The sequence below is a fragment of the Chenopodium album genome, chromosome 26, assembly GCF_948465745.1.
Source record: "Chenopodium album chromosome 26, dcCheAlbu1.1, whole genome shotgun sequence".
NCBI classification, from domain to species: Eukaryota; Viridiplantae; Streptophyta; class Magnoliopsida; order Caryophyllales; family Amaranthaceae; genus Chenopodium; species Chenopodium album.
The window spans coordinates 7,198,616-7,214,409 of record NC_137859.1 but is presented as its reverse complement, the minus strand read 5'-3'; the positions used below and the strand labels follow the sequence as shown (position 1 = coordinate 7,214,409).

Below are 15,794 nucleotides of genomic sequence, written 5' to 3'. Positions count from 1 at the left end.
TTTTTTTTTTTAATTTGATCTTTAATTGAATTAAGACCTCAATTTGAAAAGAAAGTTCACTAAGAAAAAGTTGTACTTTATACTTGTAAATAAGATCAAATATACAGATTAGGGTGTATTTTATTCACCTGATTTTCACTGATTTAAACTTATCTTAACTTATTTGAACTTACCTGAACTTATTAGACCTTATTTGTAATTTGTACTTGGGTAACCCTTATCAGAACTTATCAAACCTGATCTGAATTTATCAGACCTTAACTGTACTTATTACACCTGAAATAAGTGAAAATAAGGTGAACCGAACATACCCTTAGTTATATGGGTATTTATGAATACTACGAGTAACTTTTTATAATTTATACTCATTGATAATTAAAGATATAATTTGTCAAAATTTTGCGTTAACTGGTCAATGGAAGTAAAAAAATTAGAAATCGTATTTCTTTAGCCACAAAATGGGTGGGGGCCACACCATTTTTATGTGGTGGACAAGTGCACTTTTCAGATTAGTTTTGCATCAACACTTTCTGATGGTGGCCATTCACAGTTTCAGATTCTGGGAACCTCCCAAAACACCTACACAAAATCCAAATTTTTATCATCACAAATTCTTTATCCATTTGTAATCTAGATTCTTGAAAAATATAATTGTGAAAATCACATAAACAAGTTCTAATCTTTATCATCACAAATTCTTTCTTCCTCCATTATTATCATACATACATACTATACTAATTTTCAACCATTTTTCAATGAATTCATGATCATCAATATCAAATTCAATTTACAAACTAACCCAAAATTTTGAATTTTCAGTAAATAAAAATGGCAGCAGCAGCAGCAGCAACAGCAATTCATCTGTTAGCTGCAACAAAAAACAGCAACAGCAGAAAGAGGGTAAATTTCATATCAACTGACAAATTCAGGAAAACCCAGATTGTCAGAGCATCTGCAAGTACAGAAAACAGCAGTACAGGGAAGAAAGACAGCAAGATGACAAAAAAGAACAAGAAATTTAATAAGGAAGAAGATAATAATGTTGTTGATGGTAGTAAAAAGGAGCAAATTGTCAGTAAAGTTGAAACAGAGAAGAGTGGGAAGAGTAGTAGTAATGAGAGTAATAATGATGTGATTAAAAGGCTTGATGAGGCGGTTAATCCGGTCGGATTAGGGAGGAAATCGAGGCAGATATTCGATGAGGTTTGGAAAAAGTTTTCAAACTTGGGACAGATTTCTAGGACTGAATATGATGATGGTAGTAGTAATAATTTGTTGGTGTATGGAGATGGTGCACCTATTCCTGGTGCTCAGAATACTACTGTTCTTGTTGTTGGTGCTACTAGTCGTATTGGCCGCCTTGTTGTTCGTAAGCTCATGCTTCGAGGCTATGCTGTTAAGGTACAATTTTGTTACAAATGTGTTGTTGTTGTTGTTTTATGTCGCGATTTAGTTAGATGTATGCAGTCTTATCCTTACGAATTGAAATGTGTATGTTACCTTAGTACTTTGATATTGAATTGTTACTTTAATGCAAGTCTTATACAAAATCAATGTTATGCTTTTTATTTAAGAGAGTATTGCAAATTGAAATTGAGTTGGATGTTATTTTGTGTAACAATAGTGTAGTTCATAATATTGCGTTATGACATTATTGTTGATGAAGTTGGAGTGAAACAAACTTTAAAATTACTAAGATTGAATTTGATGAATGCTATATACTAGTCTAAGGAAAGTTTAATTTTTCATTTGATTGTTCTTAGTTAAGCTTACTCTTAAGTTGAAAGATATGTATGAATGAATGCTAGGGCTTGGTGAGGAGAATTGATCAAGGAGTGATGGATATGATGCCGAGATCAGTGGAACTAGTGGTTGGGGATGTGGGAGATCCTGTTAGTCTCCAAAATGCGGTGGAAGGTTGCAGTAAAATCATCTATTGTGCCACTGCTCGTTCTGCCATTACAGGGGATCTCAACAGAGTTGACAACCGTGGAGTATATAATGCTGCGAAAGCCTTTCAGGTATTAACTTGTCTGTAGTATTGATGGTAATTTCTGTGAGTACATTCATTGATAGCTTTGAAAATGTGTAGTTGTGTACTAAAATTAGTGTAAAACTAGTGTTTGGTTGTAGGATGAGTTGTATTAGTGTTTGGTTGTAGGATGAGTTGTATTAGTGTTAATCAGTGCCTTCCTTTAAGTGTCATCCTTCCTATAAGTTCGGCTTTGTGGTTGGTCTGATGCTATTTGTCACCGGAAGATGGTGTGATGGTAGAGTTCATCCCATAGGGTGCATTGCTGTTTGGTTTTTTATACGTTTATAACGAGTACTTAACAAAAGAAAGCTACTATTTCAATGGAATATTTTGTCGTAAATCACAATTACATTATGGAGAGTTATGGAAGTAATTAGGAGGAGTTGATGTATCGGTGTACATTACAGGACTACAACAACAAATTGGCACAGTTAAGAGCAGGTAAAAGCAGCAAAAGCAAACTTCTGATTGCAAAATTTAAATCGAAAGATTCACTAGAGGGATGGGAAGTACGCCAAGGGACTTATTTCCAGGATGTGGTGGCCAGCAAATATGATGGAGGAATGGAAGCCAAATTTGAGTTCAATGAGAACGGCCTTGCCATTTTCTCTGGTATATACTTCTGTTTTTGGCTACTGGCTATGTCATGTGTGCTTAAAGAAAGACTAATGTACATAGTTGTTCTAAAGAATCTTGTTGAAGCAAATTCATGTAAAATTAGGCCTGATAACCATGGCCTGGATGGGAAACTGTTGTATGATTCAGTACTATAACAATTAGTCCGGTTAATGATCCTGATACTGAACAATAAGGAAAATATGCAGCTGACATTTACTGATCATTAAAAAAGCTGTGGAAGGGATTTTAAGGTTTCTGTATCTCTAATCTACCATTTTCATTTAAGGATATGTTTTCACCAGAGGAGGATATGTGGAACTATCACGAAAGCTTTCGCTTCCCTTGGGTTCTACTCTAGACAGGTATGCTTCTCCAAAGTCCTACTAAGTATTGTACCTCATATTATGTGATGGATACTTTGGCATTAATTTTTGAGTATGTATGATGATCAGGTATGAAGGTCTAGTGCTTTCTGTTGGAGGCAACGGTCGTTCTTATGTTGTAATCCTTGAAACTGGTCCTCTTGCGGATTCAACCCAAAGCAAATTGTATTTTGCAAGAATTAATACAAAAGCAGGCTTTTGCAGGGTACAGAATCTATAAGTAATGTTAATATGTATATTTCCTCTTAAAATTTCTTTTGTAAGGGCTAATTGTACTGTATCTGAAACCTGTATTTCTCCCCTTACTGTTTGGAAGGTCAGAGTTCCATTTTCAGCCTTTCGCCCAGTGAATCCAAGTGATCCACCTTTGGATCCATTTCTTGCGCACACTTTGACCATTCGCTTTGAGCCTAGAAGACAGGTAACATAAACATCTTCCTTTAATACACATTGATCTTTATAGTGTTTTTGATGCAAAAATCTTTGGCCAAACATCTACCATGGCACAGAAACATGTACTTGGCTTCTTAGTTTCATTATACCACATGTTCTGCGAGTCCTGCTAATTTCCTCATCATGAATTTTGGTGCAGAGACCTGTTGAAGGGCCTAATGGGATGAAGCAAGACCCAAGAAATTTCGAGCTAATCTTGGAATACATAAAAGCCTTGCCCGTGAGTTCAGCATTGTTTTTATTTCAGTGCCTTAAGAACACAGAAAAGTTCTTACAGGTTTCATAACATTCTGATATGATCTATCCATATGTGCAGAGCGGTCAGGAAACAGATTTCATCTTGGTATCGTGTACAGGATCAGGAATAGAGACCTCGAGAAGGGAGCAGGTTTTGAGAGCTAAGAAGGTATGTGTCTTACCTTTAACAGTATTATTTAAAACTCTCCATACACTTAGTTTCTCTCTTCAACTCTTGAATATAAGACTATGTAAAGTTTACGTAATCTAATATCATCAAATTTGATCAGTAAAATCAGTTTTGATCAGTAAAAATTAGTTTTGTAAAGATCAATTTAGTTCACTATTTCACTAAAGATCAGGTGAAGGGTGTATTGTGCTATACTTACATTTTACCTCCTTTGTAGGCTGGTGAAGATTTGTTGAGAAAATCGGGACTTGGTTATACAATTATCCGTCCTGGTCCTTTGATGGTATGTTCAACGTCTTCTGCATATATCACCTGTGTTCAAATCACACACTTTGTAATTTAAATAAAGTGGTATGACTTAAATGTGTATGTTTAACTTGTTTCACAGGAAGAGCCCGGGGGGCAACGTGCTTTGATATTTGACCAGGGAAACCGAATTTCCCAGGTGAACATAACAGGAAAGAGCTAACAAAACTGTAAGGCTCAATATATTTGTTGGTTTTTCTGATTCCATCTTAACTGGTTGCAGGGAATAAGTTGTGCTGATGTTGCCGATATCTGTGTGAAGGCATTGCATGATTCGACAGCCAGAAATAAGAGCTTTGATGTGAGTTAATACTGAAGTCATGATTAATTAAAGCATTTCAAACATTCCTGATGTATTTTATCTTACTGCAAAATTTCAGGTATGCTATGAGTATGTGGCTGAGCAAGGTCAGGAGCTTTATGAACTGGTAAGAAATGATCCTCCTACATAACTCTTATATCAAATCTCTAGCTTAATGGTTTTTCTTCTTTACAGTTAGTTTTTATGCAACTTTTTATGATTCGGGTGTTTTGCAGGTGGCACATCTGCCTGATAAGGCGAATAATTATTTGACACCGGCACTCTCAGTTCTTGAGAAGAACACCTAATGGAGTATACCTTAATGTAAAGATTTTGATCGTCTCATTGGCGTTTGCTTCAGAACTGAGAACAACTTGATGAGCATTTTTCCCTTTGTTGATGATATAATTGTGTATAGCAATATATATATATATGTGATAGAAAGACTGTGTGATTATTTTTTTTCTTGGATGTAAACAGATATTATATCAATACCAACCTTGTATCACTTGCTGCAAATAGAAAATGAAGACCTTGTATCTTTTCAGAATGTTTCATTGGATTGCTCTTTTTCATAATTTCTAATTTGTGTGCATAAGCCTATAAATTACAAAATTATTTAATCAAAAGGCTCCATTATTAAAGATTCCTGCTTGAAAATATGGCATATGTTACTATGTTAGTGAAAATGTGAAATCAAACTAACCTAGAAGCAAGTCAATTAAAATTTTGCTTATATTATATTTAATTCAAACCTACACTTGTCAATCTCAAGATCCAAGCTAAGTGTCCAATATTGGAAGACTTTAGGGTCGCTTCAAGAAACAACAAGAAATACTCTATAAATATAGCGCATTTTTTTTAAAAATTCTAAACTCGAAATTTGAGAGTAGACTGTTGAATCCACTCTCTGAGATAGGTTGACTTTTTCCACTACAATTGTTATCGCATTTTTAAAAAAATAAAATAAAATAAATCCAATAATTGTATTGCCCTTATACTTTCCGAGTTTCCATGCTGGAGGCAGAATTGGAATTGCTGCTAAATTCTTCGGAACCTCTTAAAGATATTATAAACTCAACTTGGAACTGTCTGCTACGGTCCTCGAACCCCGAAACCTCTTATAAGTTCAAAACACAACCTACCAAACTAACCAGGGTCCAGGAATCCAAATTGGAAATCCTCCCATCCAAACAAAAAACAAAAAGGAAGAAAATCTAATCCACAAATCCCAACTTCCTTTCATTCCACCATTGAAATGATGCTAACTTTACACACCCAAAATCTCAAATCCTCAACTTTCAACAAAAAACTATACCATCATTATTCCCATTCTGCCCCCTCACCTTCAGTATGGAAGATCATAAGTGTAAATGGGAATGCAAATGTATGGAACTGTCAGGCCATCAGTGGGATTGGCATGCTAGCAGCTGCGGTGGTGCTTTCGACACCTCCGCCTTCCGAGGAAACGTTTTCCAATATACCACAAGAGCTTTCAGGGAAGTCTTGTGATCCTATGGACAAGGAGTGTGATCAGAGTAATATGAAGAAGAATAGAATCCAACGTCCAAAGTCTAGGAGTGCTGAGTCTTGTACTACTAAGTGTGTTGGCACTTGCATTCGTGGTGGCGATGGCTCCCCAGGTGAAGGTCCTCTAAATGTTCGAAGGTATTGTAAGTGACAGAGTGGCCTTGTTCGCTAACACCAGTATAGAATATCATGATTTTCATGGGCTCTAGTTGATTTCAAATTTTACCAAAATTGAGCTTCCATAACTCTGTATGTTGTGGTATTTGATTGCAGGCCTATAATTGTATTTAAGCAAGGATTTCGAAGTCGACAATATTGGTAAGATGTTTTCTTTTTCTACTCATTATGAGGATTATTGGAGCTGAGCTCTACATAATTTTCCTCTGTAATGAGGTTTTCTGTGCCTGTAGTATTTAAGATTATGAGAGAAAATTTGTCCTCTCATATTTAGACCTGTTTCTAACTGCTATTTGTATGCTTTGATGGATTTATCTGTTGTGCAGCTTGGTGGAATGTTCAGATATATGCAACTTGCTCGACGATGCAGATAAAAGACGTTGATATAATCTCGATCATCATACTTCATTCAGTGTCTACACCTAAGCATTTCATTGTGATTTTGCTCTCAAATAGGAGGATAATGGTCATTCCTGTGTTAATGTCGATAGTTATGTGATTTTTGATGAAAGAAATGAATTTTGTGAGATTTAAACCAGAAATGGTGTGTACATAGTAATTATACACTGACTACTGTTGTACTCACTTAAGTAATGATTCAATATCATTCAAATTGGTGAAACTAAATTTATTTGCACTGACAAAGCTATGATTACACTGATATGTATTTACATTTATATGTACCAGAAATTTGAACTAAATTTTGCTCCTTGGGATAAAAAAAAAGCACCCATTGTCCCACTCTATACCCTCCTATTCCTGATTTACACTGCAGGTCTGGGTGGCATATAAACCGCCATGTACTCAAGCAGAGTTGATGCTGAACTACACTGAACAGGCATGCCATTACTGGTAAACCATTTCAGGCACAAAAAGGTAGCGAAACCGAGAATCAAAAGGAAGGACCCCACAATTTCGAGAGCCAAAGAGTTTCTGACGCTTTTGAGTTATGTGTTGGTCAATGAAAGCAGCCTGGTCCTGAGGCAGATAACGAGATATCCATTGAGCAAGTTTTGAATCATCTACGTTATTCCTGGTAAAGCAGTGCAGCATCTTTGGCACCAGCAACTTCCCTTTGCTACTCACACCAACTGAAGCCCGAATAAAATCACGTTGTGCTGCTTCAAGCTCATCTCTAACATTCTTTGCTGTGAACACCTGAACCTACATTCGGCAAGAGAAACAAGAAACTTCAGATATCAGGGTGGTAGTACAAAAGCACCCAAACACAAGAAAAAAGGATTTCTAGCGTTTGTTGAGAATTACCGCAGGTGATGAGTACATCCCACAACTGAGGGCAAATGCGATATTTGGTTCATAAGAATCGATTGCGAATTTCTTTTGCTCCTCTGATACCTTTAGCTTATTAAGAGGGAGCAGCATAGCCTAAAGGTGGAAACAGTTAAAAGGAAGCATCACAGAGTGAAAATCGATCAGGAAATAAAATAATTAGATTAACAAGCATCAGAAGGCAGTTCTGTACAATTTGGGGACGGTGAATAGGTGGTCTCATCTTCAGAATCACATACTCGATGACAGCAGCGCTGAACAAATGGCCTCCAACGGTATATGCTGCCTGAAAACAAGGACACTTAATGTAAGCCCTTTTTTTTTTTTTTTTTTCTTTCAAAAAAAGCACTATAATCACAAGCAACTGGACTCAGGGGATCTTAAGAACTTTTTACAATGACTACTATGAAAAAACATCATGTTTAAATAAAGTTTGCAGAAGGAGCAACTGATCAGCTCTGTTGTTCAGGAGCTTAAAGTTGCAATCTAATTTTGTACATATGTATCGCTTGCTTCCTTAACTTATTCTCTGTTCATAAAACATCTCTTTTCTAGCATTGAGTAATAAGTACTAATTAACCCAAAGCATTCTCTTATCATCTAGTATTGAGAAAGAGTTGGCATTTGTAGTTAATTTGTCCTGGTTTCTATTGTTTCTAGGATAAACACTTTATAGAAGTAAAATGGTTTATCGGCCAAAATGGCCTAAAATAATAAAAAATAAAATAAAATGGATAACAGTGCTCAAACCTTTTGCAGCAGCGAAAAAAACTTCGCTTCACTTCGTGGGACCCCATATGCTAGATAAGCCTGTAGTAAGGTACAACAGTACAAAACAAAAGGTTGGCATCTTAACAACCAAAATGCATTATTACTCAAAAGTAACAGAATGTAGGAAACTCACATGCATAATCAAGGCATTATATAAGTTGATCCAGAAAGCCAGCTTTTCATCACTGCTCAAGAGGATAGGATTCACTTTGGCCAATTGCTCAACAAGTATCCTGTCCTCAGAAAAAATAAGAAACCATAATGCATTAATCAGCAGTAGTTCCATGATCAGGTCTTGACCTCTTAACCTCATTTGACAAGATTGATGAAGCAAGTTGTATAAAGTTTAAAAATATTCACTATTCTGAGTAATCTAACATTCCATTGATAACCATGTTCAAGATCATACCATCAATTCTATGTTAAATGTACTAGTATTAAAAGTAAAACAAATACTGTAGATGCCAACTTGTTAGTAGCCTAGTAGGTGGACTTTGGGAGTGGAACACAAGACAAACTATGTCTCCATCAGTAACCAATGTGGCTATCTAAGAACCAAAGCAGAAAAGATGATTATTTACCTGAATCTCCGCAGAGATCCTGCAGCATATTCCAGCTGGCTTTTCCCAACTGACATCCAAGAAACTTCTGTTGCCAATCCATATCTCCCAATTTCCATCCAACTTAATTTTCCACTGACTTTATAAGGGTCAAAAGTACTTTCTGTTCCTAGCACCTCAGAATCACGCGGCAAATCAATCTGTGGGCTTTTCGCCCACATGGGAACCATCAAGTGTTCAGATAATGACCATGATGGTGCGTTCGAAGGATGAGAATGAGGTGAACTCGGGGTATCCATTGTGGTATCGTTTGACGAAGGAGAAGATTCTGCCAAAGAGATAAAAATACTTCTCATGCATCGCACCATCTCCTCTGATAATCGATTAGGATGATTCCATAGACCCTTAGAAGAAAGCTCCTTATTGAGCTTTCCAACATTCACATGCCCACTATCCTTAGGATACATTTTTGGAGACAATTGGCTCCCCTGAAAAAGCATAAATTATTTAAATTTAGGTGAGCAACACAACCAAAATCCAGGTACTAAGTGTTGTGGATGATTATGCAGTCATGCAGATAATGCCATTAATGATATGGAATACTGATTCCAAGGGGAGTAATTAACATCCATCCAATATTTTTGTAGGTACCTGCCAGGAAGGTGAAGATGTCTTCTTAGAATAAGAACGTTGCAAACGATATTCTGCAAGTTTCCTTTCATTTCTTTCTTGACTGAGTTGATAATGGAGAGAAATCATCTCTTCTTCAAGTTCTGAAATTGAGGCCTCTAGTGCTGCAATACTTGACAAAAGCTCCACTGTCTACATAGTTATCAGAATAAATGTTCAGTTGAGGAAGAATACAGAATCCGTCACCAGTTAGTAAAACTCAGCCTGTCTAAATATAATTTTGTACACAAAAGCTACATATACAACCATAATGGAACCCCCCCCCCCCCCCCTCTCTCATTAACTGCCTTCAAAAAGACAACAGTATTACTGCCATCTCGAATTCTTTTTTTCTTTTTTTTTTTTTTTTTGGGGGGGGGGGGGGGGGGGAGAAGGATTTATACCAAAATACCATCATATATTATAAAGCACCTCACCCAAATTCCACATTCCCTAGATTATATACTCCCTCGGTTTTTTTTTATTTTTTTATGCAATTGTTTGACTTTTGCACTTCACATACTACATTTGCCTTTATTTTTTAAAAAACTAATATATGGATTAGTCAAGAGGAATCCTTCATACTATTAACCTTTCCTTTAGCTTTTACTAATATAAAATTAAATGCCTTGGCAGATTTGCCAGTAAATTGTTGCATTTATTAAAACGTAGCGAGTATCAGAAAATGAGTTATGCATTGTTTATTTGCCTGGTGCCCTAGAATAACTGAAATCGTTTTTTATGAATGAGAGATTCAGAATGAGCCAACACCAAAAAACGATTGAAAAACAAAACTTTAAGCATGACATACACGCTGAGGAAAGTGAGATGGAGTAGACAGCTCCATGACATTCTTTTCGATAGCATGTTCCAGAGTCACATGCAACTCCTTTTCCTCCTGCAACTGTTGATGCAAACTTTGGACCTGAATAGAGAATTTACATTAGAACATGATCTAAGTTATAAATTATTTTTTAAAATGGTATCTAAATCTGAGAGCTACATTATAATAGCCAGGGTATCAGTGAAGTCATAGTACAAATTTACTGTGTAAGAGTACACAGGGTTTTCCTTTCTGTTTAGGACAAAATTAGCCGCCTCACAACACAGCTATCGGCATGGACTAAATATAATTCTCTTTAAGTCAGATAACAGGGGTGTTATAACAGAAAAACAATGGATGTGTATCCAATGAAAATTAATAGCCTAACCCAAATTAATTAATTAAAATCTATGGACAGGGATCATGTGTTGCCAGTTGGAGTGGGAATTTTTTTTTTTTTTTTTTTTGTAAGCATTGCTTGTATTTATCTTTTTGGTTGTTTTTGTAAGTGCAAACTACCAATAAGAGCAGTCCTGTAGCAACATGGGGACAAACCAAATCTTCAGGGTCAATGCTATAATGTACTACCCCTATTACCCTAAGTTTAGAACTATCATCAGCCCCATATCAACTTTCTGAAAGTTCAAATTGTTTTTCAAGATGAGGCAATACATCAGAGTTGTGGACATCAACTTTCACTCCAAGAGTTACTTAACATCCATGATAATCCAATGTCAGACTTCTCACAGAGTTCCCAGAGGCCACGTCCGAATTAAGTAAATAACTAGAGTTTACTAAAAGGAAACATAGGTATAAGTTGTACTACACCATGGAGACTTCTACAGAGCCACATTAGAGAGTGGCAATAAGAAAAGACCAAGGCCAAACACTTTTCAATCCCTAATTCTGGTCTCAACCCTTCACTTTAGTCCACAAACAGCAATCTTTTGTGCAACATTAGCAGGATGAGTTCAGACACTAAAGTGAGAGTCTGTATTAAACTATGTTGGAAACAGAGACTACCGAGTAAATTCTGTTTAACCAGAATATAGATGAGTACTTTTGTTTGCGGACTGCAAAATATGTATGCCTTGTTCTTTCTGATTCTTAATGTAAGTTCAACTTCTAACATTGCAGAGAGATATCCCAAGTACATTATTTGGCAAATTGCTGGGGAAGAACAGAAGGCCTTCTTTGAAAACAAATATACTAATAGAAACATAAATAACAAGACTTACATCTTTTTCAAGCTGAAACTTGTAATCAAAAGCACCATCACCTCTGCCATAGTATCCCCCATTTCCGGCTTCAATATAATTGTTTGTCTAGCATAAATCACAAATAATTAGCTCCCAAGAGACAAGAAAGCAAGATCAGCATTATGTTAGAACTTATATAGCCATGTTTTTAATGAAAGGAAAATCTTTGGTATAGACAAAGCTTCACCCTTATGGACTCTTAAGTCGAAAGTGAATCAATCATGTATCTAAAACTATAGGAAACAGAAAATAATCCTTGTACATTGCAAGTCCCCACCAGGTACCATCTACTGCCTCCACCAAATCTCATATATTCACCCAGCATAGACCTACATTTCAAGCTCATGTGTGTTGCACATTATATGCTATGATGGCAAAAATGCATGCTTCAATAAGTTCAGCTAAAAAAGTACAGTAGTGATGCCTTGCCCCTATACTAATTATGGCTCCTGAATCCTAGCTACATCACTAATTTATAAACAAATTCCTGGCCTTCAATCCGGCTGCGAAAAAACCACAACTATTATTCATTTAATTGAACTTATACTACAAATTAATTGTCAAAAACCTTACGAAAGACCGATAATAACTTGTTAAATTACCATTATCATTCCTTATTTCACTTTCTGAAGACTAGAGACCTCACCTTGGGAGAAAACCAATGGCACTGACCCTCATCCAACCGAGAAATGGAACCATTATCAACTGAACCACTAGAAGCATACTCAAGTGCAGTATCATTTCTACAGACATTTGAATGAAAAAGAAACCATGTAAGACACAGAAATATGTTGAATTATAGCAGTAAAGTAAATTTCTCGAAATTAATTCAATACAAACAGAAATCAATCAATTGAACAGTACCCAGTTGCAACCCACATTAAACCATACAATAAATTACTCAAAAAAGGAGGGAAAATTCAATTTCAAACACACCAATTAACCTAAATACTCAAAGAGAGAGAGAGATAAAAGGAGGACAGAGAAACACTTACAGAGCCGCCGAAGTTGCAGCCATATCTTCAATCATGCATACTTTAATGGGACCCTCAAAAACTCAAAGCTTTTCAACAATGGCGGAATTCTGCAACTGGGTATTAAATTCAGAAACTGAAAAAACCCCACCAAAAAAAACAAAAAAAAAAACAAAAAAAAAACTGCAAAATTCACAGGAAAACCCTTAAAACCCAGAAATTTAAAAAGACGAAACAAGAAGATTAAAGACGAAAAAATGCTTAAAATAGGGATTTAAAGCCTGTAACATTGAAGAAGTTGAGAAGTTTCATGTAAAATGCAAATTATGAATTGACAGGAGAAGACAAGAAATGAGAGATGGAGAGGGTGACAATACTATGGCTCATGTGAACTTAATTTGAGAAAAGGGCCAAAAACCACGACATTAATTACATGAATTGAGTGAACAGTTAGCAGTCTTTTTCATTATTCCAACAATTCCACAATAAACTCAATATCGTTGTTGTTTATCAACCTGCTATAGTGTTAACCAAAACAGGTAGCTTTTCTCATTATTTTTGGATAAACAACTACTATTTATTCTCCGTATTATCAATCAAGTCTCTCGTGTGTATCGGGTTTATAATAAGTTTACCATGTATTACCTTATAGGCTTATATGGATATCTAGTCTATTATGAGTCGAGCTCTTAGATTTACCTTTTTCCAATTATGGAGTATGTTAAAGTTCTCTCTATATATATACGGAATTGGTCATTTGCTTGAGTATGTTGTACGTTTATATTTTAAATGGAAACGAAAAGTAACTTGTGCTAAAAAGAGTTTGTAACAATCAATGTCACAAGGGCACACTATAAATATAGGAAAGTGGTTGATAGTATAAGTTAATAAGTTACTACATATTTAATATTGTAACATAAGTTCAATGACTCTTGATGAAAATTTTGACTTGCAAATAATCCACCTAAAAAGCCATTGAAAAGTAGGTTTAGGTTTAAGATCAATTATTAGTTCCTAAAACGAAAAATTCAATTATTAGTAGTTAGCTAGTCATGTGGTTGATTTAGAAATTACCATTACTATTTTGACTCCAACAAAGTTAATTACCAATGCTTTGCAAAATATACAGATACATCGTATATAACGTACGAGTATATTAAGAAGAGCAAAATGGAGGGCACCTCTATTGGGATTGATAATATTCTAAATGTATGTTTAAAAAAATAAAATAACTTGAATTGTATACTTCTCAGTAAAATTAAATAACGCCAATTGTATACTTCTTGGTAAATGCACAAATCAAGCATAAAAATCAGCTTAATCCAATTTTAATTGGTACAAAACCATAAAACTTGAAACCAAATTTTATATAAAATGCTTCATGTTATTTAAATATTGCGTTCTTCACCTAAAAAAAAAAAAAATACAAAGTATCTTAGAAAATTTTACATTTTAGTTTCATAGACTCTCACTAAAGGAGGAAGATACGGAAAATTCCTCGATTGTTAAACCACAGGGAATTGAGGTGGGAAGCGATGTCATTACTCCACCACCACAACTTCATGTATTTCTTGTCTTTCTTAGGTTTGGAGAGTACATAGAGAGTACACAAAGGCCTTGTTTGGTAATTGGCTTTTAGTTGGCTTTTTGGTTGGCTTTTGGCTTTTGGCTTTTTCTTTTGGTCAAACAGCCAAAATACTTGTTTGGTAAATGGCTTTTCAGCTAGGTGAAAAAGCCGGCTTTTCCGCCAAAAACAAAAAGCTAGTGTTACTAGCTTTTTGGTTTTGGCTTTTGGCTTTTCATTAAACAAATTACTTTTTATCCTTAATTATTAATTAATAATTATTAATTAATAATTATTAACAATTAATAATTAATAATTAATAATTAATAATTAATAATTAATAATTAATAATTAATAATTAATAATTAATAATTAATAATTAATAATTAATAATTAATAATTAATAATTAATAATTAATAATTAATAATTAATAATTAATAATTAATAATTAATAATTAATAATTAATAATTAATAATTAATAATTAATAATTAATAATTAATAATTAATAATTAATAATTAATAATTAATAATTAATAATTAATAATTAATAATTAATAATTAATAATTAATAATTAATAATTAATAATTAATAATTAATAATTAATAATTAATAATTAATAATTAATAATTAATAATTAATAATTAATAATTAATAATTAATAATTAATAATTAATAATTAATAATTAATAATTAATAATTATTAATAATTAATAATTATCAATCAATAATTATCAATCAATAATTAGTAATCAATAATTAATAATTAATAATTAATAATTAGTAATTAATAATTGGTAATTAATTAATAATTAATTATTAATTTGTAATTAGTAATTGATAATTGATAATTAATAATCAGTAATTAATAATTAATAATTATTAATCTATAATTAATAATTAATAATCAGTAATTAATAATTAATTATTAATAATTAATAATTAGTAATTAATAATTAATAATAAGTAATCAGTAATTAATAATTAGTAATTAATAATTTATAAATAGTAATTAATAATCAATAATCAATAGTTAATAATTTATAATTAGTAATTCATAATCAATACTTATTAATTAATAATTTATAATTAGTAATTAGTAATAAAAAATTAGTAATTAATACTTTATAATTAGTAATTAATAATCTATTATTAGTAATTAATAATTAATAATTATTATTTAATAATTAGTAAATTAGTAGTTATAAGTACTTAAAAATTAATAGTTAGTACTCTGTAATTAGTAATTATTAGTACTTAATTATTAATAACTAGTAATTAACAATTGTTAGTAATATGTAATTAATATTAAGTGCTTAATAATTAGTAATTAGTACTTAATAACTAGTAGTTTATAATTAATAATAAGTAATTATAAATTAGTAGTTAATATTTTGTATTAGTAATTAATAATTAATAATACTGATAATAAATGTATAAGAATACATAATAATGCCCTTTATGGTTGTTTTGCATAGTTACAGCCAATATCTAACAGCTGATTTTACCAAACATGTTTACATACAATAAATAGTCAAACAGCCACTACAAACAGCCAATACTAACAGCCAGTCAAACAAGCCAAGTTAAACAGCCAGCAGCCAACAGCCAACAGCCAATTGCCAAACAAGGCCAAAGTCACTAAGGGTGACT

General features: G+C 33.3%; 3 protein-coding genes across 4 annotated transcripts; 2 read left to right on the top strand and 1 right to left on the bottom strand.

Annotated features, from left to right (window-relative positions):
• The first annotated feature begins 532 nt into the window (after positions 1-532).
• On the top strand, positions 533-5,073 carry LOC145617588 (protein HIGH CHLOROPHYLL FLUORESCENCE PHENOTYPE 173, chloroplastic-like). Its single transcript, XM_081672300.1, has 13 exons — positions 533-1,401; positions 1,809-2,021; positions 2,443-2,647; positions 2,940-3,015; positions 3,106-3,241; positions 3,353-3,457; positions 3,629-3,709; positions 3,806-3,895; positions 4,134-4,199; positions 4,305-4,361; positions 4,446-4,523; positions 4,603-4,650; positions 4,760-5,073. Exons 1-13 carry the CDS (start codon positions 829-831, stop codon positions 4,829-4,831), a joined length of 1,800 nt encoding a protein of 599 aa, XP_081528426.1. The 5' UTR covers positions 533-828; the 3' UTR covers positions 4,832-5,073.
• A 616-nt stretch (positions 5,074-5,689) lies between these two features.
• Positions 5,690-6,857, top strand: LOC145617679 (uncharacterized). Of its 2 annotated transcripts, none has more exons than XM_081672414.1 (3): positions 5,690-6,196; positions 6,327-6,371; positions 6,557-6,857. In XM_081672414.1, exons 1-2 carry the CDS (start codon positions 5,782-5,784, stop codon positions 6,332-6,334), a joined length of 423 nt encoding a protein of 140 aa, XP_081528540.1. In that variant the 5' UTR covers positions 5,690-5,781; the 3' UTR covers positions 6,335-6,371; positions 6,557-6,857. The 2 variants fall into 2 exon arrangements, with proteins under 2 accessions (XP_081528540.1, XP_081528539.1); XM_081672413.1 differs by having other exon boundaries at positions 5,695-6,191.
• A 148-nt stretch (positions 6,858-7,005) lies between these two features.
• On the bottom strand, positions 7,006-13,082 carry LOC145617678 (uncharacterized). Its single transcript, XM_081672412.1, has 11 exons — positions 12,598-13,082; positions 12,249-12,345; positions 11,582-11,668; positions 10,332-10,445; positions 9,503-9,673; positions 8,873-9,339; positions 8,425-8,524; positions 8,271-8,330; positions 7,714-7,806; positions 7,497-7,616; positions 7,006-7,394 (listed from the first exon to the last, which is right to left on the bottom strand). Exons 1-11 carry the CDS (start codon positions 12,630-12,632, stop codon positions 7,077-7,079), a joined length of 1,662 nt encoding a protein of 553 aa, XP_081528538.1. The 5' UTR covers positions 12,633-13,082; the 3' UTR covers positions 7,006-7,076.
• Between the last annotated feature and the right edge of the window lie 2,712 nt (positions 13,083-15,794).